The 24,444-nt window shown below is 51.6% G+C and overlaps 11 protein-coding genes across 11 annotated transcripts; 8 read left to right on the top strand and 3 right to left on the bottom strand.

Moving 5' to 3' along the window:
• Window positions 1–388: 388 nt before the first annotated feature.
• On the bottom strand, window positions 389–832 carry SCP_0308320 (hypothetical protein; the record flags this gene model as incomplete). Its single annotated transcript, XM_027756219.1, has 1 exon — window positions 389–832. The coding sequence occupies one exon, from the start codon at window positions 830–832 to the stop codon at window positions 389–391; it is 444 nt and encodes a 147-aa protein (XP_027612020.1).
• A 327-nt stretch (window positions 833–1,159) lies between these two features.
• SCP_0308310 (hypothetical protein) lies at window positions 1,160–6,734 on the top strand (the record flags this gene model as incomplete). The annotated part of the gene is made up of 21 exons (XM_027756218.1): window positions 1,160–1,454; window positions 1,667–3,197; window positions 3,250–3,272; window positions 3,387–3,477; window positions 3,739–3,955; window positions 4,016–4,089; window positions 4,148–4,209; window positions 4,260–4,300; window positions 4,367–4,500; window positions 4,551–4,598; window positions 4,900–5,069; window positions 5,127–5,242; window positions 5,302–5,362; window positions 5,421–5,484; window positions 5,538–5,693; window positions 5,759–5,816; window positions 5,881–5,957; window positions 6,013–6,064; window positions 6,119–6,214; window positions 6,271–6,370; window positions 6,424–6,734. 21 exons carry the CDS (start codon window positions 1,160–1,162, stop codon window positions 6,732–6,734), a joined length of 3,777 nt encoding a protein of 1,258 aa, XP_027612019.1.
• Window positions 6,735–7,138: 404 nt separating this feature from the next.
• SCP_0308300 (hypothetical protein) lies at window positions 7,139–7,753 on the top strand (the record flags this gene model as incomplete). The annotated part of the gene is made up of 1 exon (XM_027756217.1): window positions 7,139–7,753. The coding sequence occupies one exon, from the start codon at window positions 7,139–7,141 to the stop codon at window positions 7,751–7,753; it is 615 nt and encodes a 204-aa protein (XP_027612018.1).
• A 2,267-nt stretch (window positions 7,754–10,020) lies between these two features.
• On the top strand, window positions 10,021–10,712 carry SCP_0308290 (predicted protein; the record flags this gene model as incomplete). The annotated part of the gene is made up of 4 exons (XM_027756216.1): window positions 10,021–10,087; window positions 10,135–10,236; window positions 10,303–10,400; window positions 10,458–10,712. 4 exons carry the CDS (start codon window positions 10,021–10,023, stop codon window positions 10,710–10,712), a joined length of 522 nt encoding a protein of 173 aa, XP_027612017.1.
• Window positions 10,713–10,896: 184 nt separating this feature from the next.
• Window positions 10,897–11,242, top strand: SCP_0308280 (hypothetical protein; the record flags this gene model as incomplete). The annotated part of the gene is made up of 2 exons (XM_027756215.1): window positions 10,897–10,911; window positions 10,982–11,242. 2 exons carry the CDS (start codon window positions 10,897–10,899, stop codon window positions 11,240–11,242), a joined length of 276 nt encoding a protein of 91 aa, XP_027612016.1.
• Window positions 11,243–13,273: 2,031 nt separating this feature from the next.
• SCP_0308270 (DNA ligase 3) lies at window positions 13,274–16,681 on the top strand (the record flags this gene model as incomplete). Its single annotated transcript, XM_027756214.1, has 12 exons — window positions 13,274–13,407; window positions 13,454–14,313; window positions 14,363–14,899; window positions 14,953–15,146; window positions 15,202–15,414; window positions 15,470–15,661; window positions 15,723–15,804; window positions 15,860–16,048; window positions 16,102–16,124; window positions 16,174–16,252; window positions 16,309–16,366; window positions 16,423–16,681. 12 exons carry the CDS (start codon window positions 13,274–13,276, stop codon window positions 16,679–16,681), a joined length of 2,820 nt encoding a protein of 939 aa, XP_027612015.1.
• A 234-nt stretch (window positions 16,682–16,915) lies between these two features.
• On the top strand, window positions 16,916–17,860 carry SCP_0308260 (hypothetical protein; the record flags this gene model as incomplete). Its single annotated transcript, XM_027756213.1, has 6 exons — window positions 16,916–17,000; window positions 17,053–17,139; window positions 17,197–17,230; window positions 17,289–17,556; window positions 17,631–17,657; window positions 17,714–17,860. 6 exons carry the CDS (start codon window positions 16,916–16,918, stop codon window positions 17,858–17,860), a joined length of 648 nt encoding a protein of 215 aa, XP_027612014.1.
• A 405-nt stretch (window positions 17,861–18,265) lies between these two features.
• Window positions 18,266–19,885, bottom strand: SCP_0308250 (hypothetical protein; the record flags this gene model as incomplete). The annotated part of the gene is made up of 4 exons (XM_027756212.1): window positions 18,266–18,877; window positions 18,940–19,094; window positions 19,149–19,717; window positions 19,770–19,885. 4 exons carry the CDS (start codon window positions 19,883–19,885, stop codon window positions 18,266–18,268), a joined length of 1,452 nt encoding a protein of 483 aa, XP_027612013.1.
• Window positions 19,886–20,322: 437 nt separating this feature from the next.
• SCP_0308240 (hypothetical protein) lies at window positions 20,323–21,084 on the bottom strand (the record flags this gene model as incomplete). Its single annotated transcript, XM_027756211.1, has 3 exons — window positions 20,323–20,618; window positions 20,669–20,776; window positions 20,838–21,084. 3 exons carry the CDS (start codon window positions 21,082–21,084, stop codon window positions 20,323–20,325), a joined length of 651 nt encoding a protein of 216 aa, XP_027612012.1.
• A 705-nt stretch (window positions 21,085–21,789) lies between these two features.
• Window positions 21,790–22,363, top strand: SCP_0308230 (BolA-like protein; the record flags this gene model as incomplete). The annotated part of the gene is made up of 4 exons (XM_027756210.1): window positions 21,790–21,864; window positions 21,932–22,037; window positions 22,131–22,171; window positions 22,241–22,363. The coding sequence occupies 4 exons, from the start codon at window positions 21,790–21,792 to the stop codon at window positions 22,361–22,363; spliced, it is 345 nt and encodes a 114-aa protein (XP_027612011.1).
• A 981-nt stretch (window positions 22,364–23,344) lies between these two features.
• SCP_0308220 (hypothetical protein) lies at window positions 23,345–24,326 on the top strand (the record flags this gene model as incomplete). Its single annotated transcript, XM_027756209.1, has 4 exons — window positions 23,345–23,432; window positions 23,487–23,986; window positions 24,034–24,064; window positions 24,124–24,326. 4 exons carry the CDS (start codon window positions 23,345–23,347, stop codon window positions 24,324–24,326), a joined length of 822 nt encoding a protein of 273 aa, XP_027612010.1.
• Window positions 24,327–24,444: the final 118 nt, after the last annotated feature.

Below are 24,444 nucleotides of genomic sequence, written 5' to 3'. Positions count from 1 at the left end.
ACAGAAACCGACTCAGAGCTAAAGAGGAGCGATGGACGCTCCCTGGTGGTCAAAGTTACCTGATCATCATGGGAACAGATACGCAAGAATGCTGGTGCAGATAGCCCCGGTGCGCATCTTTATGGAGTAACACGCATTTCTCAGGTAGGAGGAGTTGGCTCTGACGGTTCTGACGACGAAGGCTCACCGGTACATTGTGCTACAACGTCGAGCCTTCTGCACGACTCCTTGAAAGCCCGAGAATTTACTGTTGTCAAGATTGAGTTCTGGACAAGCATGTACAACAAGTGCCGCAGACAACTTGAACATTTGTTACTGCTCACAACATGGAACCAGAGTCGTGATGAAGTGAACGTGCGATCGGAAATAGGACCAAGAAAAGTGCGCATTAGCCACCGACGATTTGCGGTGCAGTGACAACCAAATTCTCCCGAGTAACGCAATGATGGAAAATAATAATAGGTGGTAGGTGGGGCCGCTGGGTATAGAAACGCCTTCCGACTGCGGGCACGGTGATGATGAAGCAGATACACAGGGTCACGAAAATGTGGAAGGCCGACTGGGAGTGCGGAGGCTGAGAGCGGCATGGCAGTTCCATGCCTTTCAGAAGCCACAGGCCCACAGCTGCTGCTGTGCGGAGAACCATGGCCCGTGGGTGCAATGACTCCTCGTTGTTGTGGTCTATTTGTTCTGTGGCGGGTCGAGCGGCCTTAGCCGAGTTGACTCCTCTGACTCCTGCGAACCCCTTATAAGCACTGTCTGCGATATCTTCCCCGTCAATCTCCCAGGCATAGCTGTCCCAACAGGAACAACACACAAACCCAGCTCTCATTTCGAGTTCTCGCTCTCGCAGGCAGGAATCTCGAATCACACCCGGATAGTCCAAAGTCTGTGACTTCGGACGTCCGCTAAACCTCAATCAATCGAAATGTATTCGTCATACATGACCCGCTTCAGATACCCTCAGCCATCTCTCGCCGTCTCTCTCGCCTCTTGGTCTGTCCTGAAAACCGAACATCTCTCGTCTATATTTATCGCCAAGTCCAATTCTTTGTCTGCTAATGCTCCTTTGGTCTAAATCCTACTTTTACAATTCCGGTCTACTTGTCGCATTTCGTAACCTCGACTCAAATTCAGCGCTCGGTATCTCACCTAGGAAATGCATGCTGTTTCTCATACGCTATCCCATCGCGGTCCTAGCGCATCGCGCGCTAGGACCCGCTGGCAACCCTACTCTGCAATCGCTTTACCATCCACTACTCCTACCCATACACGCAATTCTCCCGTCAATTACCTTAATACCCCCGCATCCTCTGTCTTTGTCTCTCCTCAAACAAGTGACCTCAACTCCGCTCACGAACTCGACCGCCTGAAAGGACAATGCCTTTCCCAGCCATCGCTGGCCGGACATTTCCGGGATGTGCAAAAGTCCAGATACGTGACTCGTCTAGTCGGTCAGTGTTTCATTCACTCTTCTACCAATCTACGCGATCGGGCTGGCCCGCAGTCATTTTCAGATCTTCTGCCTGGTGTCACGGCATCAGACAAAGATTTGAGTTACGTTGGACCATTGAAAAGTTCGGGAGTGTATCAGCCTCAGGCTGGTCCTTACTGTATACCCCATGCATTTTTCGGCGGTGTCGTTAATGTTGTGATTCGTATGCAGATCAGGCGGTGAAGTCGTTATGCGATATCTGGGATCAGGAGGACATTCCGCACGTGTTCAACACCCCTGTTCGTAATCCATGCACTGCAGATTCTGTATCAATTCCGCGCGAGAGTTGTCCTGGTCCCGTCAGTACCGCCCTGTTCTCTGCGCGAAACATACAATTGCCTTCTCCTATCACTCCCACTACTCGTCCATCGCCGCTCGGTTGTCGATCCGACTCATTCGCTTACACCCGACATTCGTCGGCCGACTCATCTCGAGGTACCAACCTTGTGCCGATCAAAGGGTTCGTGCATGAGGTTCTTCGTCGATCGCGGACGTCCGCGGGTGTTTTGCAAACCGCCCTCTGTTATTTAGAAGCAGTTCGCAGCAAAATTCCTGAGATCCTTCGGAAGGAGAAGTCGAGGCAGGATGAAGACGAAGACAATAGTGGGAACGATGCCCCGGTTGTGCTCGATGTTGTCAACCCTACCTTCTGCGACACACCTCACGGCGACGATGGCTACCAAAGTCACAAAGGCTCCCATAACTTCGATTCGTTTGATGCGGCTCGTGTGGCTGATGGCTCTTTCGAGGCAGTGTGCAATACCGACCCGCAGACTCAATTTGGATTGAATTACCCCACTCTTCTTCCCTGCTCATCTTCCCAGACTTGCTCCCCTTCCATTCCGCCCCTTCCTCCGCTACCGTCGCCGCTTCTCTGCCCACGTCGGACATTTCTCGCGTGCCTGATCTTGGCTTCGAAGTTCATGCAAGATCGCTCGTACTCGAATCGCGCGTGGGCGAAACTCGCAGGACTGCCTCCTCGCGAGATTGGACGCTGCGAACGTGCACTTGGTGACGCTCTTGGATGGAGATTATGGGTCGGCAAGAGCGTCAACCGACCTGCAAATGGAAGGAGTGTGGCTAGGAGCAGCAGCGACGGAAATTTACTTCCTGGGCCGACTTCGGCGGCGGCTTCGGAGACGCGGTTAAACCCGTCCACGAGCACGTTCATAGCGCCGACACCTGTTCGGACATTGAGCAACACTACTCTGTCGGGACTGCGACGCTACGCCACTATGCCAACCATTCCCGTGAGGTCTTCTGCCAGCAACTACGACGCCTTCCCGGAGGTGCTTCTCGCCACTTGTGGGTTGCCAGAAGAGGCAGATGCAAACACCTTTGCCGCGGAAATGGAGGCTACGCAGCCCAGCGAAGATGTCTCGCCATCGATGTCCACCCCCACGCTCACCTTCTCGCCGATGTCGTCTGCATCGTCGTCCTCCGACAGTAGTGGCGACAGAACGATTCAGATGACGACGTTCACCGATCTGCCGACGGCTTCGCCTGCTACGTTCCGCTACGCGCCTTTCGTCAGCGGATGGGACCACACTGGCGTTGCTGCTACAGACTTGAGCATCGACACCAAAGCGTACGACGTACCCGAGTTCGCAATGGCAGGCCCGAAATTACCGGCGATTGATCCTACGGTAGCGAGTCGTGGGCCGTGCAATCTTCCGTCGCTATCCGACACGCTTTCCGTACCGTACGATAACCTGTATACTTATTGGACTGTGTGACTTACCCTGTCCTCTTAGTCGACTTCGAAAGGGAGGAGAGGGTCAGAATCACGAGGATATCTATTCCGACTCTGTACATATCTGTTTCTGCTATGTCTCGTGTCCCGTCTCATGTGCCGTTTCTTTTGACTGTGTACTGACATGCTTGTCCATAGAGTTCAGTATGATTTATGCCGCTGTTTACCTTGCATTTCTCTGTTCGTCAGCGCATCGGCTGTTGCGGTCGGCTGGTCTTTCGCGGAACCAGTGCGTCGGTGAGTTTCCTTTTATGGAGAGTGCCTGGGCGTCGATTGTGTCCAGGTGACTCGAGTGCGGATCAACAAGAGCGATCGACCTCTTCAGGCAGGTCCCGCCGAGTCAACTCGTCATCTCATACCCCTCGATGTCAAGTTCTTCACTTCCTGGACATACATACCCCAACCTATAAGTTCTTCACCACTTCGCGGCGCTGTCCCCTCCCAGGTGGTCAATTTCACCGTGCATTGAAAGCTTTCCCTTCGTGCGCAGGTCCGAGATGAGCACTTCTAGGTCAGGAGAGGCACAGCTCGCACCCGCACCGTTGAAGCCAGTGAGTACACCAGGCGTGGAAGGGACACCCGCCAAGGTAAAACATAAGCCGGGGGCGTCCTGGCAGGCCAAAGAAGAGCTTGTTTTGCCCAAGAACAGGTTGCCTATCGTGTTTTTCGGGCTCATGGCGTGCATATTCCTCGCTGCTTTGGATCAGGTATTGAAGCGGGCTTTGTCCGTTCGTGTTCAGGATGCTGAACTTTGACGAGCCTAATAGACAATTGTATCAACCGCCTTACCCACGATAGTCGCCAAGCTCGGTGGAGGGAAGGATTACAGTTGGGTTGGAACGTCCGTCTGTTTGAAGTTTATGGGCCCCGCAGATGCGATTGACACAGTTCACTTTCAGTGCATACCTGCTGGCCGCTGCCGCTCTGTCTCCAATGTACGGCAAACTATCCGATCTTGCTGGTATGGGATTTCTTCTGTCGCACTGTCCTACCCTCACCCTGCGTTCGCAGGTCGCAAGCCGGTCCTCTACACATCAATTGTCTTCTTTTTGGTACGTATATGTGTAGGCGTTAGTTCGCTCCTTGTATTCATCTCGTTCCGGCAATGCCGGTGGCAGATCGGGTCTGCATTGTGCGGCGCGGCGCAGAACATGACATGGCTTGTGGTGTGTCGTGCCATTCAAGGCATAGGCGGCGGCGGTATCATTCAGCTTGTGCAAATCACCATCTCGGACATCGTCTCGCTTGCTGAGTGGGTAATCACTTTGAGTGTGGAGAAAATGTCGTCTAACAGATCTTTAGCCGGGGCAAATACGGTGGATTCATCGGTGCAACTTGGGGAATTGCCAGGTGACATCACCTCCTCATAAGTTCCGTGAGATTACCTACTCATTCCCGTCGTACTGTGTAGCGTGATTGGGCCTCTGTTAGGCGGTGTAAGAGGTCTCTTTCGATTCAGAAAATATTCTGCTGAAGTATGTCCGTAAAGGTGCTCACCCAACATGTCTCATGGAGATGGTGCGTGTACTCGCAGCGTGTTTCAGACGATCCATAATTAATGTAACCGCACCTCAGGTGTTTCTTCATCAATCTGAAAGTCCTTTCCATCCTCTCCCAGTTGCATTCATACTGATACGCAGCTGTCGTACAGACCTACTGGAGGACTCGCATTAGCCCTTCTTTTCATTTTCCTGAACCTCAACCCTCATCATGGTCGACCACTTCGGGAGCATCTACGCGAGTTTGATTTCGTAGGACTAATCCTCATCATAGTCGGCGTGGTGTTACTTCTCCTCGGATTCAACTTCAGCCAAAATGGATGTGGGTGCCGTTTCGGTTAGTGGCGTTTAACGCGAATTGTTAATGACCTCTCCACAGGGTCAACTGCTCAGACGATCGCGCCGCTCGTGGTCGGGGTGTGCTTATTGGTAGCTGCCTCGATCTACGAGCTGTACACCACCCGTTCACCGATCATTCCACCGCGTCTTTTCAAGGTGAGCTTGCAACGATTGACTTTCACGCTTTCGCGATCGATTAATCTGTGCAAACGTAGGTACGGACGACGGCATTCCTCTTGATATCAGTGTTGCTGCACGCACTTGCGTTCTTCGCGGGTAGGTTACTACTGATTCGGAGGGGGTGTATATTTGTGATTTCTGATAAGTCCGACAGGCGCATACTACTTACCTGTTTACTTCCAGGTGCTCGGCTCTTCTCCTACAGGTTCTGGCGTAAAGTGTGTTGTGTTCGCTTCATGCACCTTGCGAAGCATTATTCACACATCCACAGAATGCTCCCATATTCTCTCGGTGCGGCCGGTACATCTGCGATCTCTGGCATAATCATCTCGTACACCAAGCGATGGAGGCCTGTGATGTGGTTCTCGTGGGTCGTAATTGTGATCGGATACGGGCTGATGATCCAGTTGAGTGAAAGCTCGACAAAGTACGTCCGTGCATCGCGGACAACGCATGTCCTTCTGTTCACCTTCTGAATGCGTGTTCACCCAGAGCAGAACAGGTGGTCTATTTGTTAGTTGCCGCGATTGGGATCGGTTGTCTCTTCCAGGTTTGTCTATCGAAGAGAACGACATCTTTGTCGCAAAAACATAATCACAAATCCTTCTGCCCAGGCGCCGTTGATCGGTTTGCAAGCCGCCATGCCACTCAAGGACATGGCGACCAGTACAGCGACTTTCATTTTTATCAGGCATGCTTCCCCTTGAAATTGTTTCTCACCAGTATCCTTAACATCTTGGTCTCAGAACGCTCGGTGGGACGATCGGAATATCCATCGGAGAAGCCATCATATCGAGCGTAAGTACAAGTCGCCGATTTATTAAACGAGCTTTCTGACTTGAACCATCACAGGAGCTGCGCAAGAAAGTCGCCAAAATTCCGGGGCTGAATATCAACACATCACCTGCGGCCTTGGAGCAGTTTGTCCCACAAGTCAAAAACATACCTGCAAGTCCTGTCGAAAGGTTCTGCAACGAATATGCACTTACAGTAGTCACGTATAGGATACGGCTACGCGGATCGCGCTGCAGAAGGCGTATTGTCAGGCTATCAGCGTGATATGGCTCGTGAACACGCCGCTCTTGGGCGTTGGACTCATACTTGGTGGGCATTCTTCCCCACGCTTCAAGTTAACGGGCTGATCTCTGTCGTATCAGTGCTCTTCGTCAAAGGATACACTCTGGAGCGCATCACCATCAGGAGCGGGGAAAAGTCCGCAGAAGGACCCGTCAACTCCAGCGAGAGCGAGAAATCGCAGACCGTTGGTTTGCCCTTCATTCCGGCAGAGGAATTTGGCAGGATTGAAGCACCAGCGAGCGAAGCGCGGCCCTCGTCACCTGAGCTCGCGGTGGAGGACGATGCTGCCGATGCCGAGGCTGAGGGTAAGCGACGGACTCCTGTCGAGGACTTGGAGCGCGGTGTTGGGGTGGAGGACACTACGACTCCCGGTGATGTTAGAGCGCCTTAAATACTGTATCTACTACTGTAACTTGTCGAAACTGTACGCTAGTGTAATGGATCTTCGTCGGGCGTTCAGTATCCGCGTGGTGAAGTTGGAAGTAACGAAGAATGGAACAAATTCTTTGTCCTGTCCACGGCCTTGTTTGGGCCGCATTTGTTCACAAATCTTTGGGAGTTTCTCTTTGGGTTTCTCAAGTTTTCGTCTTCCCACATATGGGAAGTGCTTCCATATTTGTATTCGATGTTTGTGCGCCGTGTGCGCGTCTGCCAGTACTGCGGCCGTCGTCAACAGCTTGAAATTATAACTTCAACTCCTTCAGCGACATCCCCCCTCCATTCCGCTGCACCCCGGATAGTTCTGAGCTGCGAACATTTGAATTCTTCTGCACAAGCTTGTAATGGATATCTACGATGTCTTCAAAACATCTCACCGACAATTTTAGTTCTTCATCGTCCGAATCATCTTCCCCACTTTCCTCCCCAACTCGCTCGACTCCTCCCTCACTTCCTCGCGGACGACGACCACAGATCGGTATCGAACCCTCCACATTGATTGGCAAGAAGCTGAAGCTCGTCCACCGATCTCACCGTCACCCTACTGTCAGCTTACACTTCACCGACAACACGTCATTCCAGATCCTAGTCGACGGGTACGATCCGGTGCATCGCGGTGTGCCGAAGGAGATCGAGATGGATCCCGAACTTGAGCCCATTTTTAACCATCCGGGCGGCAAGTGTAAGGTGGATCTCACCATCTTGAATGCGACGGTTATCACGTTAGCGGACAAGGCGTTTGAGCTGGGCGCGAAGGAGAGTCGGTGGGACCAGGACCATGCAGGGATCGCCCTGAAATTCGCGGAGGACCAGAAATGGCATTGCGTATGGGCAACTATGGCGGAGTATGACGATCATGCCCGAGGGAATTCCAGATGCGTCTTCCGCAGTTACAACGATGTCTACCTCGCTACCCTCCAGCGTCCGAAAAATCGGAGACACGGACGTAAATTATCGGGGGGTGGACATTAGGACAGCCCTGGACACAGGTTGAGAATAGGTAGAATCGTCCCATCCAGCTCGCAGCTTTTCTGTTGCTCACGGAAATTCGCAGGACCATCCGGGTTGTGCATGCAGGAAGGCGGACCTAGTTTACAGCGATGCAAGTACGTTGTGGTCTGTTGTACGATATTAGAAGGGATTTGCAAAGAATTCGCACCTTCTTGTCTCCTACTCATATGCACATCGACTGGCCGTTGGCGACAGACGAAGTGATTGCGACGAACAGCGTGGATTAATAGCGAATCTGTCCAAAGCGAGGCGGTCTTCCGTGTGAGTACAGCTACTCAATGCCAATAAATACACACACCTATCAAGTGTGAAATATTTGGAACCGAAATACTGCAGGGTAATCCGGTTCATATCTGAGGGTACAACAAGTGGATCAATAGCTGAATCAATTGCACCGCTATTTACCGCTGCCGGCCGTTTCTAAGTTTCACGCTCGCGAAATGACCCCACACGCCACGGTGCGTGATAGCATTACGGAAGTCCGTCAACATGTACTGTATCCAGCTCCCACTGGCAGGATTTTGGGTATGGTCAATACGGCTATCCAGAGATCCGAAGAGCGAGATACTGAACCGTAGCTTCTTGGCAGTGATTCATCCGTGTTATCGCTGACCAAAGTAGACGCGCACAGCATTTGTAGAACAGAGAGTACACAGAGAACAAATCATAGCCTATTGACGGTCAGCTTAGTTACCCAGTTCAAGCTTCGCACGTCCAGCGTGAAGGATACATTGAGGCAGTCGGTCGCTCCAAGGGAGCTCGCCAAGAAATGACGACATGGTAATGATATCCTGTGGTCATGGTATATTATAGCAACTAGGGTTTGACCTCCGAAGCCTTCGCACGGGAGGCAGAGATATGGAAGTGTTCCAATTCTTGCGACTGTCACGGAGGGTAGACGCAAACGGAGAAAGTAGAAACTAGCAGGAGGGCCGTTTGCAACAGCGGCACGCTATGTTCTTGCCGAGTGCCTGACAAACCGTCCATCTTCCATCGTGAGAAGAGTTGGCACATAGACGCCACCACCGCAACTTGCAAAACGGCGAAACCTGACCTTGAATGTAACTGAGGGAGACAAATTGCAATTGCATATATGTTCGACCGCCCAACGCTTAGTGCTGTGTATGTCATGCAGTGAACACTGTCATCAAGACCACAGTTGCGAATGCAGTACGTGCCTAACTGCAAGCATATCCTATCACGGAGCGCACGAGATTATGTCAAGTGGAAATACTTCCTCCCTGGGAAGTTGATGTCCCGCAGCGAAGAGAGTACATTTAAACATATACAAACCGAAGACCTGATTCGACGATAGGTAAGTTTACTTTGAGAAGCAGGGAAAAACAGGGTAATTGAACAAACCGGGTCATATGCGCTGTAGGAGTACCGAGAAAGAACAGCAACCATGCAGAACTTCTTGCATCAGGTGAAGGTGAACCACCGGCTAAGTTTTTTAAAGTAGCCTTCGAGGAGTTCCATGCTCCCTCCCAAGATTGGGACGCGTCTAGCATGCCAGTACGTCTGCCTGAGCACCCGTGGCTTGCTGCGACAAATTCTACGGGTCGGCCTTCCAGAGGACTGGGGCTGGAGACGTGATGGCCGCGGACACATTCGTGATATACATGACACATGAAGTTCTTCAACGACGCTGAATATACATCAAAACGTATCATGAGTTCAAATCCTTTTTGCAAGTCCGTGATAAGGTATGGTGAGACCAGGATTGCAGAGGGTTCCGCCCGATGTGACGCAACTTAAAATTCAGCAAGGTCATCATTCTAGTTACCAAGCACCTGAACATGACTCACTATTCACTGCCATTATCGCCATTACTTTTACAGTACTAGCACAATCAGTGAGCTATTATAGCATGATCATGACTATGATGGACAGACCCCAGGCTTTGCTTCCGTAGAGTTTGAACTGGGATGCCGGTACACACGCTGAAGAGCCTGAGAGCAGCTGTTGCAGTTTGATATCTTGGGCACGATACCTCTGGATTCGGGTGATCATGACCATGGTAGGGCTCCTGAAGCAGACTCGCCGATTATAATTAGGACATGGATGCGGACAGCAGTCCACTTGTCTCGAGTCTAGATATTGAAGTCGTTGGGACTGAGTGGTCGAGAAAGTCTGCGTGGCGGAAACGTGAACTGCGTACACACGCACGAAGGTTGAACGTTACTGGCTTTGGCAATATTGGTTCTCGGTGAAATTTCTCACGCCCGATGTCTTCTGCTACCCAACGCTCACCCACTCGGGTTTCTCTGTCGTCTCTGACTCCAAATAATCTTGGTAACGCCTCGTCTGGCAATCATCATAGTATACTGATTTTTGTAAAGGAACGGTACGAAAGCTCAATTCAGTGCTATTCCCCATCAAGTACAGCGAAAAGTTCTACCAAGACATTTTACTGCCAGAAGTAGAGGATTTCTGCAAGCTCAGTGCGTCGATGTCTTCTTTGCTACGTACGGTGCGCCAGTTTCACAGCGCATCTCAATTTATCGCAGTCTACTATAATGATGTTCCAGTGGGCACGATCTGCTGCAGAGTGGAGACGAGGGACGGACAGTCAAAACTGTATCTCATGACCATGGGTATCCTGGCAGTGAGCAGAAAGTTGTCGTACTTCTCGTGGTTCCTGAAGTCAATAATGACTACACAGCCTTATCGGTCGCGCGGCCTGGGATCAAAGGCGTTACAGCAAGTTATCGAAGCTGCCGCATCCCACTCGAAGCCGAAAATAAGTTCAATCTATCTGCATGTGCAGATCTCGAATGATAGTGCCAAATCATTCTATGAACGGCAAGATTTCAGGGAAGTCGGCGTGCATCAGGGATACTACAAGAAGATAGTGCCTCGCGATGCTTGGATTCTCGAGAGAGCGATCGAGGACGTGGAAAGCTCGGAGCAACGATGATGTCGCTTGGTGTGGGTTCGTGTGTATCAAGCTTTGTGATGTTCTATCCCCCACTGACACTGTTGCCAATACAGTCTTGGCGCAATAATCATACTACTGTACACAGGTTGTGCCACTACATTTCTCGGGCAATGACGAGCGTATAATGAATTATGAAGGAGACCGGAACCGAATCCCTACGCTAATGTCCGTCAATAATGTGAGAGTTTATCCTCTGAAATGCTTCAAGTTCAGCGGTGAAGACCCAACATCTGATTGTTGACGTACAGTCCTCGGACGAGCTTACACGCTTACGCGTCGTCGTCGATGCCACATCGCTTCACCAGCTGACAAACACATCAGTTACGTGGTGGCGACAGATGAGTGCGCGTACCTGGTGCCTCTTCAGTGCGTCTTTCCTCGTGAATGTTTTACCACAGCCACCATTGCATACGAACGGTTTTTCGCCGGTGTGCGTATCGCGATGCCGCTTCAGGTCGTGCTGTCTATTGAAGGACAATGCACACATGTCGCAGGAGAAGGGTCGCTGAGGAGATGCAGGATATTGTGAAGTGTTCACCTGCTGGCTGAACGCGATCTGTGGCGGATAATGTGCCGCCGACGTGTTCGGCATTGCTGATGAATGGTGTGGCGGCGACGGTGACGTGGCGTATGTATGTGACAAAGAATGAGAACGGGAATGTGAGTGCGAGCGTATTCGCCCAGTTGCCTGCCCTACGGGAATGCTCTGACGGTCGTCCGAGCTATGGTGTGCAGGCTGCTGGGCTGCGTGCATGGACGACGTCCTAGGATCTGTTCGCGGCGCCTGGGAGTAATGCGTTTGTCGGTCCGCCACCTGATATTCAGGTTGATTCCCCATCGCATATGACTGTGTTGCCACGGGATAGTATGATGGCGCGTTTTGCCCGGCGGTGCTGTATTCCCGATAAGACGGATGGAGAGTGTGCGGAAGAGAGGGATAGTGGCTTGTGGAAGATGGGTACCCAGACGCGTATTGGCCGCTACTACCGCTCCAATGCGGCTGAGGGTTCGCATTTGAGGGAATTTGGTGAGTGCGTCTGTCTGACATCACAGTAAGAGAGTGCGTTGAGTGACCTGGCTCAGCGGAGCCATGTCTCATAAGTACTCTCTGGAGGCGCTGGTCTTCAAGAAGAAGTAAGGCGTACGATTTCAGGCACAATCTCACTGCCACAAAGCAACAGATTGTATTACTACTAAAACTCTCCACCCAGATGCTCCAGAGTATCGCGTTATAGAACATATGGAGTCTAGTGCGATAGCATTGATCTGTCAACCAACAAATGATGCCGCGCAGGTCGGCGGGGGCCCATAAGGAGTTAGGCTATACACAGCGCTCGGTCATCGAGGGGTCAGCGTTTCCTGCACAGACGGACCTGCTCTGCTCTGCTCTCCGCTCAAATACCTCGATCTGGCTAAATAGGTCGCTTTCGGCATGCCCACTGATACCTGGCCGCATCAGGCGGCAGTCTAATGACTTCAGGAACACGCACCATCAGTACTCCGCAACAGTCTGAGCTCGTCGTCAGTCGCTCCGATTATAGTGGCTCAACCCGTACGTGTTCTCGGCACCCACAAAAACGATTCCATGTTTTTGGACTCGCTACGGAATGAGAAGATCTGCAAAGGTACGCCATTTGAGCTTGAGCCTTCGACTGCATCGCTGCGGATCCGGATCCGATCGGTGTCGATCTGTCATCGTGAGTGCAATGTGACCGGTCGAAAGCCTGGGCGATATGTACTTATGAATGCCGCGATTAGTCTTGTTTATGGTGAAAGCGTCATGAAGTTTTTGCCAAGGCTCACAGACGTTTCCGGCAGATCGTCAGTCGTTATTCTGTCATATCTGTTTCGGCTCGCCTCCTAAGACTCAAGTGATCTAGAAGTTTCGCCGCTGAAAACCTGATATCTGGTGACCGAAAGTGTTTGACTTACCATCATAGGCTCTGAATACGATCTAGCCAGAGCCACGATATACGGCACCAAGTTGATCGTTGTGTCGCTCGCAATTAAACCCTGTACGGTGTGGCGTTGTCCAGTGATACCGTCCACGAACCACCCCACATATGACGTTGGAAGTGTGGTCACCTACCTCAGCTTGTTGAGCCTTGTCTTTTATGATATAGAAACAAAAAATATCCTCGACTATCCGACGGAATACTACCTAGGAGATGCGTGATCTCAACTCAATCGTGGGTGTAAGTGCCTCGAGTTAGTTACTCTGGGTGCTCCTAAGCTGATTGATCTCACCTGGAGCGCCGCGCGTGGGTTTCAAGAGCGCTTGCTCGAGAATGACAGACGTTGTCTATTTAGTCAGGAACCGAATGGTCATCGGATCCGCGCCGGTGCATAGATATTGTCCAAACTAGTTCCTCGGACTTTAGTTCTCGTACCTTACCCCTTCCCATCTCCGCACGTACTGCCGGAGGCGCGAGAGACGACGATGTCTGTTCTTGTTGGTGCCAACTTGAGGTGGCCACTAGACAGCAGTACAGTAAACGCTTGTCTCAACCTGAATATTTGTGACTGGTGACAGAGTTCAAATGCAAGTTGCCCTTACATTTGATACGCCTGGAGTCATAGCCGTTGTCATGACCGGTTGCCATGTTTTGAAATCGACTCCTCGAGTTCCGCTGCGGCTGAACTTCACCGCGGCGTCAGAGCTCCGAGCCTGCCAGTGAGATCATCCCTATTAGGTATATGATAAACTTCAGCACTGGCAGGCAACTACTTCCGAGGCTAACTCGGAACGTCATGTCGAAACGTAATCTGGCCTCACCCTCGACCCCATCGAGGAAGAAGTCGAAAGGCAGCTCAGATCAGCACAGCCTCCACAGGTACTTTGACGCATCTGCCAAGAGGGAGTCCACTGCTAGCCCTTCCAAGAGCAAGGCGAAACAGAAGGCCCATACTATTCCGACCGCGGCTGGCGTCCAGCTCCAGAACGACCATATCGACATCACTGCTGATGACGCATTATATGCATGGAAGTTAGCAGAGAAGGACGGGCTTGACTTGGATACGTTGCGCAAGCTCGAGAACGCCAACAGTCGAGGTGCCCAAGTCCCACGACCCGCAACGGTGGAAGTGATAGATGTCGATCTTGAGGACGAGATCACCCCGGCAGCCGCAACCTCTACAACTGAAATTGCAGGACCGTCTACTCCCACTCTCCGTCCAGCTACTCGTTCTATTCCCGGCAGTCCTTCAGTATCGCCACAAGCAGCTCAGACTTACAGCGCCCTTCACGTGCATCCAGCTCATTATGACCTGGAATCTGGTACTTGGCCTACAGGCTCACCGGCGCCGTATTCGTTTCTCGCCCATACTTTGGCTACGGTATCGGGTACACGGTCTCGGATAACGATCTTGAATACACTGACGAACGCGTTGCGAACCATTACGATGCATCATCCACCTTCTCTCCTACCGGCGCTTTATCTACTCTCCAATTCGCTCTCACCCCCATATTCTCCGATTGAATTAGGATTGGGGCCTTCCATTGTCTCTAAAGCGATTCAAAACATATCAGGTCTCACTTCTGCAGCATTGAAACGCCTGTACACTTCAACTGGAGATGCAGGTGGGTCATGTTGCATAGCCAGAGCTTCGTTGAACTTAAATCAATTTAGGTGACGTCGCCTTCGAGGCTAAGTCAAATGTGCGCACCTTGATTCCACATCCGCCGCTCCTCATTATTGGCGTCTATGGGTCGCTTCTCAAGATTGCCCACGCAAAAGGACAAGGTGCCACGAAACAGAAACAGTCGATAGTGGAGCAGCTCCTTGTTGCTGCGAAAGGGGAAGAAATTCGGTTCCTAGTCCGAACCTTATCCCAGAACCTGCGAGTGGGCGCTGTTAGGACGTCGATATTGACTGCACTAGCTCGTGCCATGGTTTTGACTCCGCCGCCGGGTCTCTCTGTGCCTATTCCTTCCGATTCTCCTTTTTGTGTCTCACCTGAAATCATGCTACGCGCTAAAGCTACCACTACAAACGCGAAGAAGAAGCATGGTGATCGACCGGAAGACACCCTTAACGAGTTTTTTGACAAGGCGGAGGGTTTAGTGAAGAAAGTATACGTTCAACATCCCAATTATGATCATATCGCTACTGCCCTCCTCGAGGCGGGCTTGGACGGTCTCGCGGTACGGTTACCGCTCACTGTAGGTGAGTGTCTCGACGGACGATGTTGGTTTCGCTTGACCTTGTGTCACGGCAAGGTATCCCGCTACTGCCTACGCTGGGCTCGCCTACCCGTTCCCTGGACGAGATTTATAGTCGGTTGGAGCTTTTACCCTTCTCTGCGGAGTTCAAGTACGATGGTCAGCGTGCCCAAATCCATGCCTCCAGGGATGACAACTCACAAGTTTATGTGAAACTTTTCTCCCGTCACTTGGAGGATATGACGGACAAGGTCTGTGTGCCTTCTTCACATGAATCCGGTTTCTGAGACTGAACTGTTTGGGCAGTATCCAGACGTGGTAGCACTTGTCACAGACATGTGCAAGTCTCGAGCGGGTTCTTTTATCATTGATGCTGAAATCGTCGCCATTGACCCTAATAGCGGTAGTCTGAAGTCATTCCAAGACCTAGCAAACAGGGCACGCAAAGACGTGAAACTTGATGACGTCAAGATTTCGGTCTGCGTCTATGCCTTCGATATCATGTATCTCGACGAGCAGGTACGGGATTCCCATCTTCGCCCTGTTGCGCTCGTGGCTGAGACAATTGCATTAGATTCTTTTGGAACGGCCATTTCGAGAACGCAGAGCTCTCCTACGATCTCGCTTCCCTCCTGTAATACCCGAACAGAAGGGTGCTGCTCGGTTCGACCATGTACAAAGCTGTGAGAGCGAGGAAGGCCGAGAAGCTATCGAGGAGTTTTGGCAGACAGCAGTGAATAGTTCCTGCGAGGGACTTATGATAAAAGTTAGTTCATCAGATGTTACGTCTCCGATGACTTCTCGCTAACTTCTGGGTTCGACTTTAGCTCCTAGACAATGGCGAAGTCCTTGAAGATTCTGAAAAGGGAAAATCAAGACGAAAGCCGTTGCCAGCTACATATGAGCCTGGTAACTCTTTCCTGTTGAATGTCAATGTTCGACCTGACGGTCTGCCGGACTGCAGACAAACGAACATCTGCGTGGCTCAAACTGAAGAAGGATTATGTCACCGGCCTGGGGGACAGCCTTGATCTCGTTCCCATTGGTGCATGGCATGGCAATGGAAGGAAGGCGCAGTGGTGGAGTCCGGTCTTGCTCGCTGTATGGGAGTCGGAAACGGGCAAATTGGTTGGTGTTTGCAAATGCATGTCAGGTACATCACATATAACTCTGGGATTGTCTGTTGCGCTTACTGATAGGCTATAGGATTCTCCGACGTTTTTTATAAAGTAGGTGGAAATTTCTGACATTTCATACTGATCAGCTGACAAACCGTAGAACATGAAAGAACGTTACCCGGAAAACTCGGAGACTTGCTCACGACAGCCGTTGTGGAGTCCTGCTGTAGAGACTGGGGGTATGTGATCCAATCTCGATGTCTGTGACCAATGCATTATCATCCCTGCATGATAGGCCTTCGACCAGAAGTATACTTCAAACCTCAGGAAGTATGGGAGATACGTGGCGCCGAGTATGTCCTCAGTTTTCTCGTGCAACGATGCTCATGCTGATCACTGCACATGTCAGCATCACAATGAGTCCAGTCTCGGTCGCTGCCTTAGGTCTGGTCTCGCAGACAAGAGGACTCAGTCTCCGGTTCCCTCGTTTCATCAAAATCAGGGAAGACAAAGGTCTAGAACAAGCCAGCACTCCAGAATTTCTGGCAAATATGTATCGCATTCAGCAAGCCACAGGCAAGGATAGGACGGGTGCTGATGATGGTGATCTTGTGGATGTTGATTTGGAGGACGCTGAGCGGATGGACTCTGAGGCTTCTACTGGCTGAAGTTTCGTAGTTGTTCGCACCCATCGATAGTATTTTGCATCCATACCACAATATCCATGAGCGTAAGTTTCACTTTTCGTGTCATACTGTTCGATGGTATCTGGATCGAAGACCTCAGGGTCGATGTGTACGGTAGAAGCCTTATCTAGATGTGAAGCTTGAGGTTCTTCGATCGGGATGACTCGTCGGATTTGGTAACTTCTACGGTTCCTTCTCTGATCGTCCCGTGCAGTCATGTTGCTCTCCCAATGGCTGTCTTTTGTGTGCATGATCATCGTCGTATCTGTGGCAGAAGGATATGAGACTGTAGATGACGCAGGTAACCATAATTCACCACAACAAATGGCTTACGCCTGAATTTGCCGATTCAGCCATCCTGGCTAGGATGCTTGTCGATTCGTCCGAATCGGTGGGCACGATGGCAACGATCTACCCCGAAACACACCCAGACCTAGCAGGTATATCCAACGTTTTTCTTGATACCCGGGCCACCTGTGACGCGAGACTCGGGGCAGGTATTCCGTTTTCGCTACAGGAATATTATGCCAGGTGAGCGGCGTCCCCTAACTTGACACGTCCGAAGTTCAAGCTCACTGGACTTTTACAGCTGCCATGGAAATGGCTCGCTCACTCTTCTCCTCATGCCTATCTCTCGACATGGCCGCAACATCTTATCCTCGGAGAGTCACGAAGCTTCAATATCCATAACAACTGCCCGCCCAGATGCCAGTCGTGCTCGTGTTGCGTTAATGGGTAGTGTAACCGTGTATAAGGACATCAAGAACGTACCAAATGTTGGAAGCATTTCCTTGTGCTACCTCGCGCGACATCCGGACGCTCGTCGTTGGCTTCCGGGGCCGCGTGAACCTCACATCGTCAGTGTATCGTTCGTTTTCTGTTGTGTGTGCATGATGTCCACGTGGATGCTGAAATACACCTCTTTCATTAGGCTTATTGGGCGATATTTGACCCCCACGTGAGTGACCATAGCTGCGTTGCTGCTACTACAGCGGCTTACCATCACCGCCCCAGACGGTTTACTACGTAGGAGGGTTCGGGAGCGAGCACTACATTGGATACATACCGCTGGGGATGTATCAATCACCGGACTCTTCGCATGCTAACGACAGGCCCAACCTCGTCGAGCAGTATGCAACCTGGAGCTCTTGTTTTTCATGATTGAAACGCGATGTCTTAACTGCCGTGCCCGCTAGGCTACTCTTAGGATGTCTTCCAAGGGTGTTGCTCTCACAGCGATACCGCAAACTGGGATTGCGCAGATAAGCTCAAACGTCACCGCCAATTGCCAAATGCCAGTGTCATTTAATAACAAAGTTCACTGCGCTTGCAGATGTCAACATACACCTCAAAACTCACGTCGAAGCCATGGTTTCTGCTCGAATGATGACCATCATTCTACTCTTTGAAGCATGTCATCGCTATCTATCGGTCGTCGTCTATCTGCCCCTTCGCCGCGGAGTCATCGTTGCAATGAGCATCCACAGTATGCAATTTCGGAGCGCCCTCGTGGGTAGGTCTGACGATGTCAAACACCATCGTACTCCACAGCACTGCGGACATCTGCTACGCCAAGAACACAGAGAGAATTTGCTGCATACTCTGAACTGAGATGCCCCCCGTGGCTGTGAACCCGTCCCCTGCGGACGCCTTCAGCGCTTCCACCACGCGCCCGTCACGCAGCATGATCTGCCACTCCGCGCCAGCGGTGCCTGGACCAGCCTGCTTCTGAAGTAGTGCGTACGTGAGTACGAGTTCCCATTTCATCCTGAGCGCGAGTTCGTCGCTGGACTGGTCTTGGCTTCGCGCAGCGTTCACCAGCTCGAGAACCTCTGACGCCGTGAACGTGGGATATTTTCTTGACACTGGGCCGGAGGCATATGACAGTGCGGGAGTGGAGGACTTTGAGCTCTCCACTGACAAAGGGCCCGCGGGTTTTCGGCGCGCCGGAACTGGTCGTGGGGCTCTCGCCTGTAGTTTGGGCCTCGAGGCTGTTTCAGAAGAGCCTGCGAGGTAGTTCTTACACAATGTCAGCTTGAATTGCATGACATTTTTTGATTGCGGGAGCATTGCGAAGAGAGAGGCTACTTGCTCAGATTGCAAAGACACGATGCGGCTGCCGAGGGCATTAAGGAACATTGGGAAATCAATAAATGTCGTCGAGGCGAGGTTTATCAGCTGTGGGAAGAGATGTTGCGTCAGGCGCTCATTCAGGGCGGCGACATAGAAATACGGCAGACCAGTGCGAGAAGTCGGGCACCCATGAGTGCCTGCTGCGGGTGGGTCTGCTCCAAGCAGTACATCACGATATCTAACGGAGCCTCCACGTCCCAACGCGCGTCTGTCTTTGTTCGTGGAGGCGGTATTTGAGATAAAAGAAAGGAAGAATAGCGGGCTACGGGAGATGGGATCAGGGATACGGGCATAATCGAACTCTGCAACGACCCACGTTGGGCGTTGTCTTCCGCGAGCTTCTCATCTTTCTCGAAGATAGACAGAAGCCAACCGAGTATGGGCCAGGAGTACTGGCCTACCACGCGCCGAGGCTCTCTATCGACACTTGAATCCTCTGGAGGCTCCTCAACGATAGCGCGCCGCCGGCCTTTCTTTACGGGAGACATCGCAATCGGATCTTCCTTCCGCTGTACGAAACCTTCCTTGAGAATTTCCCACACGTTCTTCGCCTTTGTGATACAGACAGAGCGTCGAGCAACAAACGACTCCGGGTCGTCGTAATCGATCTCTGTCTTAGGGCTTCCCAGTGCGGACGCGGGATAAGATGGCAACGCGCTGAACAGGTCCCACGGCAGATTCGTCAAAGAGAATGCAGTTAGCAGGTGCAACGCAGCATCCGTGGCCGCGGGGGAGGGTGACTGTGAGGACCCGTGTTGTATGCAATGCAACCGCGAGTGCAGCTTGCTGGGTGAAGCCGAATCAAGCTGAAGAGTTTCTGTTTCTTTGGTGTCCGCAGGAGGAGGCGGGTAGAGGGCGATGTAGATGAGCTGACGAATATGTGGCCTGAAGCGCACCTGAGTTTTCTTATGCAGACAGAATGCTTCCGCCTACTCACTGAAAGGGTCTATGTCTCGGTGATCGGAGCTGGTCAAGTAGTGCTATTCCTGATTCATATTGTCCTTCTTCAAAACATGTATCGACCATTCCTCTCTGATTCTGATGCATGACCATAGTGCGAGTATGGCTGGTTGACAACACAGACATTGTCGGTAGCAGTTCAGCTTGCTAGACGATCTTTCTGGGTTGGACTTGGCGACGAACAACTTGAATGATGATGGTCGGCGTCTGGATTAGGTTCGATATGTGGACCACGCCGGTGCCGCAAGCACGAGTCGTCACACTCGAACGCGTTCAGTCACACCGTGTCAAGTCTCCAACCACGCGACGCGTCCGAAGCAAATCCTAGCGACACATAACATATTCCGATGAGGAAAATCAGCGGGGGATACAAGCTGTGCTACATCTGCAGAGAATGATAGCGGAACTGGACAGACAGATAGCAGACGCAATGTAACTAGCAGAGCATGCAAATCAGCAGGATAAATGAGTGAAACCTCGTAAAGGCAATTGGGGAGGAAAAGGAAGACGGAAGACTACGCAGTGTATACTCAGGATGCTGTGCCTGTATTCAACTTGGTGTAGTCCTTGAAAGGAATGTCGCTCGGAAACTGCGACTTCTTGGTGCCCCGAGTTCCGTCCTTACGCTTCCCGCCCCCCTTCCGACCTCCACCTCCGTCCTTTTTATGGTGAAGCTCACGAGATATTTCCGTCTGCGTGCGCGACGGATCACAATACTTGCAGTGACAGTCCCGCCTGCCATCCTTCATCGGGCTTCCCCGCATAAGCCACTTGAGGTGCGGAGTAAATTCCTCGGGAGAACGGAAAACGTGCACATAATGAGAACCTGAGCACAGGGTTTGAATGTCGGCATTTCAATGTGAGATGTATTCTCACCAAAGAGGTACGCGTCACCCCTCGGTACGTGGCGGTCACCGCTCTTGTGCACGTACAACTTGTAATCCTTCGGGAAATCAACGACCAAAGCCTGTTCATACCTTGGCCCTTGGTAGAAATACATCAATGTAGATGGGATGTTTAGAAGCATCCATAAATGTGCACTTACATATTCCTATGCCTCGCCGGTCAAAGTCTTCCCTCACGAGACTAACCACAGTTTCTCCCAGCTTCTTCTTCCAGTGACTTAACTTGTCGGATTCCGATTCTGCAAAATAATCCACCTTGCCCTGGGCATTGGGCTGTGGCGAAGTGTTCTCTGGCCTGTTGTCGGAAACGGCATCTGTAGCACCCTCGTGGATAGAGATGGCAAGGGCATTTGCTGCAGGGTGATAGATAGCCGTATAGCAAGGCATTTGGATTATGTTAAAATGCTGGGACGACATTCACGAGCAAGCACGCAGGGTATATATGTGTGGGATGTGGTGTAGAATCAAGTCTTTATTGGCAAAGCTGCAGCCGAACCTCAAGACATTGTGATGACGTAAGCGGTCGGCCGTGAAGACTTCCGGGCTTTTCCAATTTGAACCTGGCAACGGACTTTGTATTCTGTTGCATGCAGTCGTGGTTGTATTGCGCTGGTGAGACGTACTGGTAAAGACGAAAATTTGCAGCTGACCTTGAGTTGTGGTGAGGCTGGTGTCGTGGGTGAAGGAACTTGTCGATATCCTCATCATTTGTGCACCGGCGTAGTCTTCAGTTGAGCTCAGCACGGCCTCAGCTCAGCCAGTGTGAGGCCTTGAGGAGCTGATGAACTTGTACAACTGAGTTCCCTGCGAATCTGCCGCTAATTTTGCTCGACTTCGCCACTTGACTGGTATGTATGTACTGTATTCTCAGTATCCGGCTTTGTCCATGTCGACGCTGATTGGCTGGTATATTAATTGACCAGTTACTTATGATCAGATAAATTACTTTCTTTTTTGCATCTCCTCTGCGGCTGCGGTAACACTTGACACTGGATACTTGATTGACACCAGCTGACAGTGTCGATGCTAGCTCTCGTGCGCAGACCCATCTTCTTCACTCGAAACCGTCCGTTAAGAACGCACATCACGGCTATGTCGTCTCTCTCTGCGACCCCTGATCCGCGCGCTTCGTCCGCAGGTCCTGTAGAAGGCTCTATCCGTGAGAAGGTGTGTGATATCAGACGCATTGATTATTGAGCACTTAGAGGCACAATCACATTGCTTCTACTCACAGCTTACTGCTGCTTTGCAACCTATCGACTTGGGTATCACGAACGACTCGTGGCAACACCGTCATCACGCTGCCATGAGAGCGCAGGGCGGAGGAAGTGGGGAAACTCGTACGTATTGTTCCTTCACGTTCGCACAAAGCTGTTCCGCAGATTCATGTAGTGAGGGTGCTGCGAGTACTGAGTATCATCTCAACTGTGTAGACTTTTCCATACAAGTTGTCTCCGAGGCGTTCCGAGGCAAGGTGAGCTCATGCAGCCTGTTATTCATGGCGGAGACATTCATAGCTGAGGGGTACGACTGATTATCCCAGACTACAATGCAGAGACATCGGATGATTTACTCTGCTCTGTCAGACGAGTTGTCTCAAGGTCTACATGCACTATCGTTGAAGACTAAGACACCGGAGGAATCACAGAAAGAAGCCGCTGCATAGAGGCATCGTTCGTTCCTGCCGGCTTCTGGGTCGCGTCATCGCCAGTGTTAATGTACATCCTGTCAGATCGACGAGTCATAAGTAAAGTGTGTTTCCATCATATATGATATATGAGCGACGACGTCTCGATTAGATTACTCTCCCCAAGTCGGACTGGCTATAACCCCGACGGACAGTCTGTGTGAAGGAAGTCCGGTCTCGATGCATTGAAGAGCGGAGCGATGATCCGCCAACGTCAAGCCTTGAAGTAAGTCCGTTGATCGACTCACTCGAAGGTTTTCGGCGACATGCTTGCTGTCATTGATTACTGCGACCAGGCTGCCACGGAGTATGATTCCGCATTTGCTCCAAATTGTGGAGGGCTCGCTGAGTTGCGTGGAAATTCGTGATTGCGCCCGGTAATGGACCCAACCCTGGGGAAAGCAAATCCAACATAGCGAGACAGGCCAGCGAGCGTTGGCTCTAGCTTTTCGTCTGCCTTTAGGGCGGGGATGGCCGCAGGTAGCATTGCATCAGATAATCGTGTACAGCCACGATCTTGAGATCTGGCGACCCACTTGACACCGACGCACACACCTTCTCTCTTACTCTCATCCCATCAACCCAGTCCTTCCGCAATCACGATGGCATCTCAGTTGTTCCTCAGGGCGTCTTTATACTCGCACACGGCGAGTGAAGCCTTATGCTATTCGTGGCACTCATCCTAGCCGCCATATTCTACGTGCGTACGTCTTCTCGTTCACGACTGTCATCAACACCGTTGCTGGCGGCCACACGCATCTTGGAGACCGCCACTCTGTAGTTAAGAGTGCCCGGACTGTGCGTCTGGGGATCGGCATCCACTGATTGACAGTAATCAGCATGCGATGACCTGTTGGTCGTTTGGCGCGTTGTAGTTTTCACCTTTTTTCCTGGAGGTACATATACGTCTGTCCGAATCTTTGTGCTTTCATCCTCATCCCTCACACTGTCTTCCGCCCGATGCCACCTCGCCAATCACCTCCACCCGAAATCTCTCGACGAGGCGAGCAGCGACCGACTCTTCCTCCCATTCGGCAACTGTTTGGAAGTAAGTCACCCTTGACTGTCATCTACGCGAATTTCACCGGACGAGTGTCCACAGCGGAACTGTCGCAGTCTGTTCCACCTCCACAGGCCCGTCAGCCGACCTCCTCTCCCCATATACCGTTCCATCGCCTTACTTTGCAGGACGAAGAGCGTCGATACGCGTCATCATCTCCTTCCGCTGGTCAGCGGAGCAGCTCCCTGATATCGTCCCATTCGCACCCCTCTCACCACGGTCATCCTGGATCGTCCAGCTCTGGGGGGCATCTGAGTAACCCGTCGGACCCCTTGTATCGCTCGCAGGCTTACGATGCACCCCAGCAGTATCCTCCGCATGGACTTGTACATCCGTCAGCGTATCCGCCGCAGGCACTGGACAGGAGCGCCATGGCGAGCGGAACGTATCCGTACTCGACGTCTCTGCCTGCAATGCAGCAGCAGTCCATTCCGCTGCCCGGTCCCTCGGCCGCTTCTCTAGGTGATTTCTCTGCTGAACGGTTATCCAAGTATGAGTGCGGTTACTGCGGTAAGGGTTTCACTCGGCCCAGTAGCTTGAAGGTACGCTTTTTTTCATGCCGTTGCGCAGGAAATACTGATTTTTCCAGATCCACCTCAACACTCATACCGGAGAGAAACGCGAGTATCTCGCAGAATAAAATTACAGTCGCGCTGGCTGACTTTGCTTGCATTCCCAGCGTTCATGTGTCCCTACCCCGGCTGCGGCCGCAGCTTCAGCGTCCAGAGCAATATGCGCAGACATGCTCGTGTTCACTCCCGCACAGACGCCCCGCAGCAGGAGCAGGGTGAGGAAAGCATGGAAGAGAGTGACGAACAAACTTCGTCCGATAGGGAAGAGACGCCACCCGCAGATTCAAGCAAAGGCAAGGACAGGGCGTGACATCTCACGACCTTCGGGAGTTCGACTCATCCACTAGAGTTTTGAGTATATTTAACCTCTTTACTGTCTTCTCGCCGAAAGTTACTATTTAACTCGCATGCTTCTTATCCTACACACT

The sequence above is a fragment of the Sparassis crispa genome, assembly GCF_003851025.1.
Source record: "Sparassis crispa DNA, contig_000002F, whole genome shotgun sequence".
Taxonomy (NCBI): Eukaryota; Fungi; Basidiomycota; class Agaricomycetes; order Polyporales; family Sparassidaceae; genus Sparassis; species Sparassis crispa.
The sequence above is the reverse complement of the archived record's forward strand: the minus strand, read 5'-3'. Positions and strand labels throughout refer to the sequence as shown.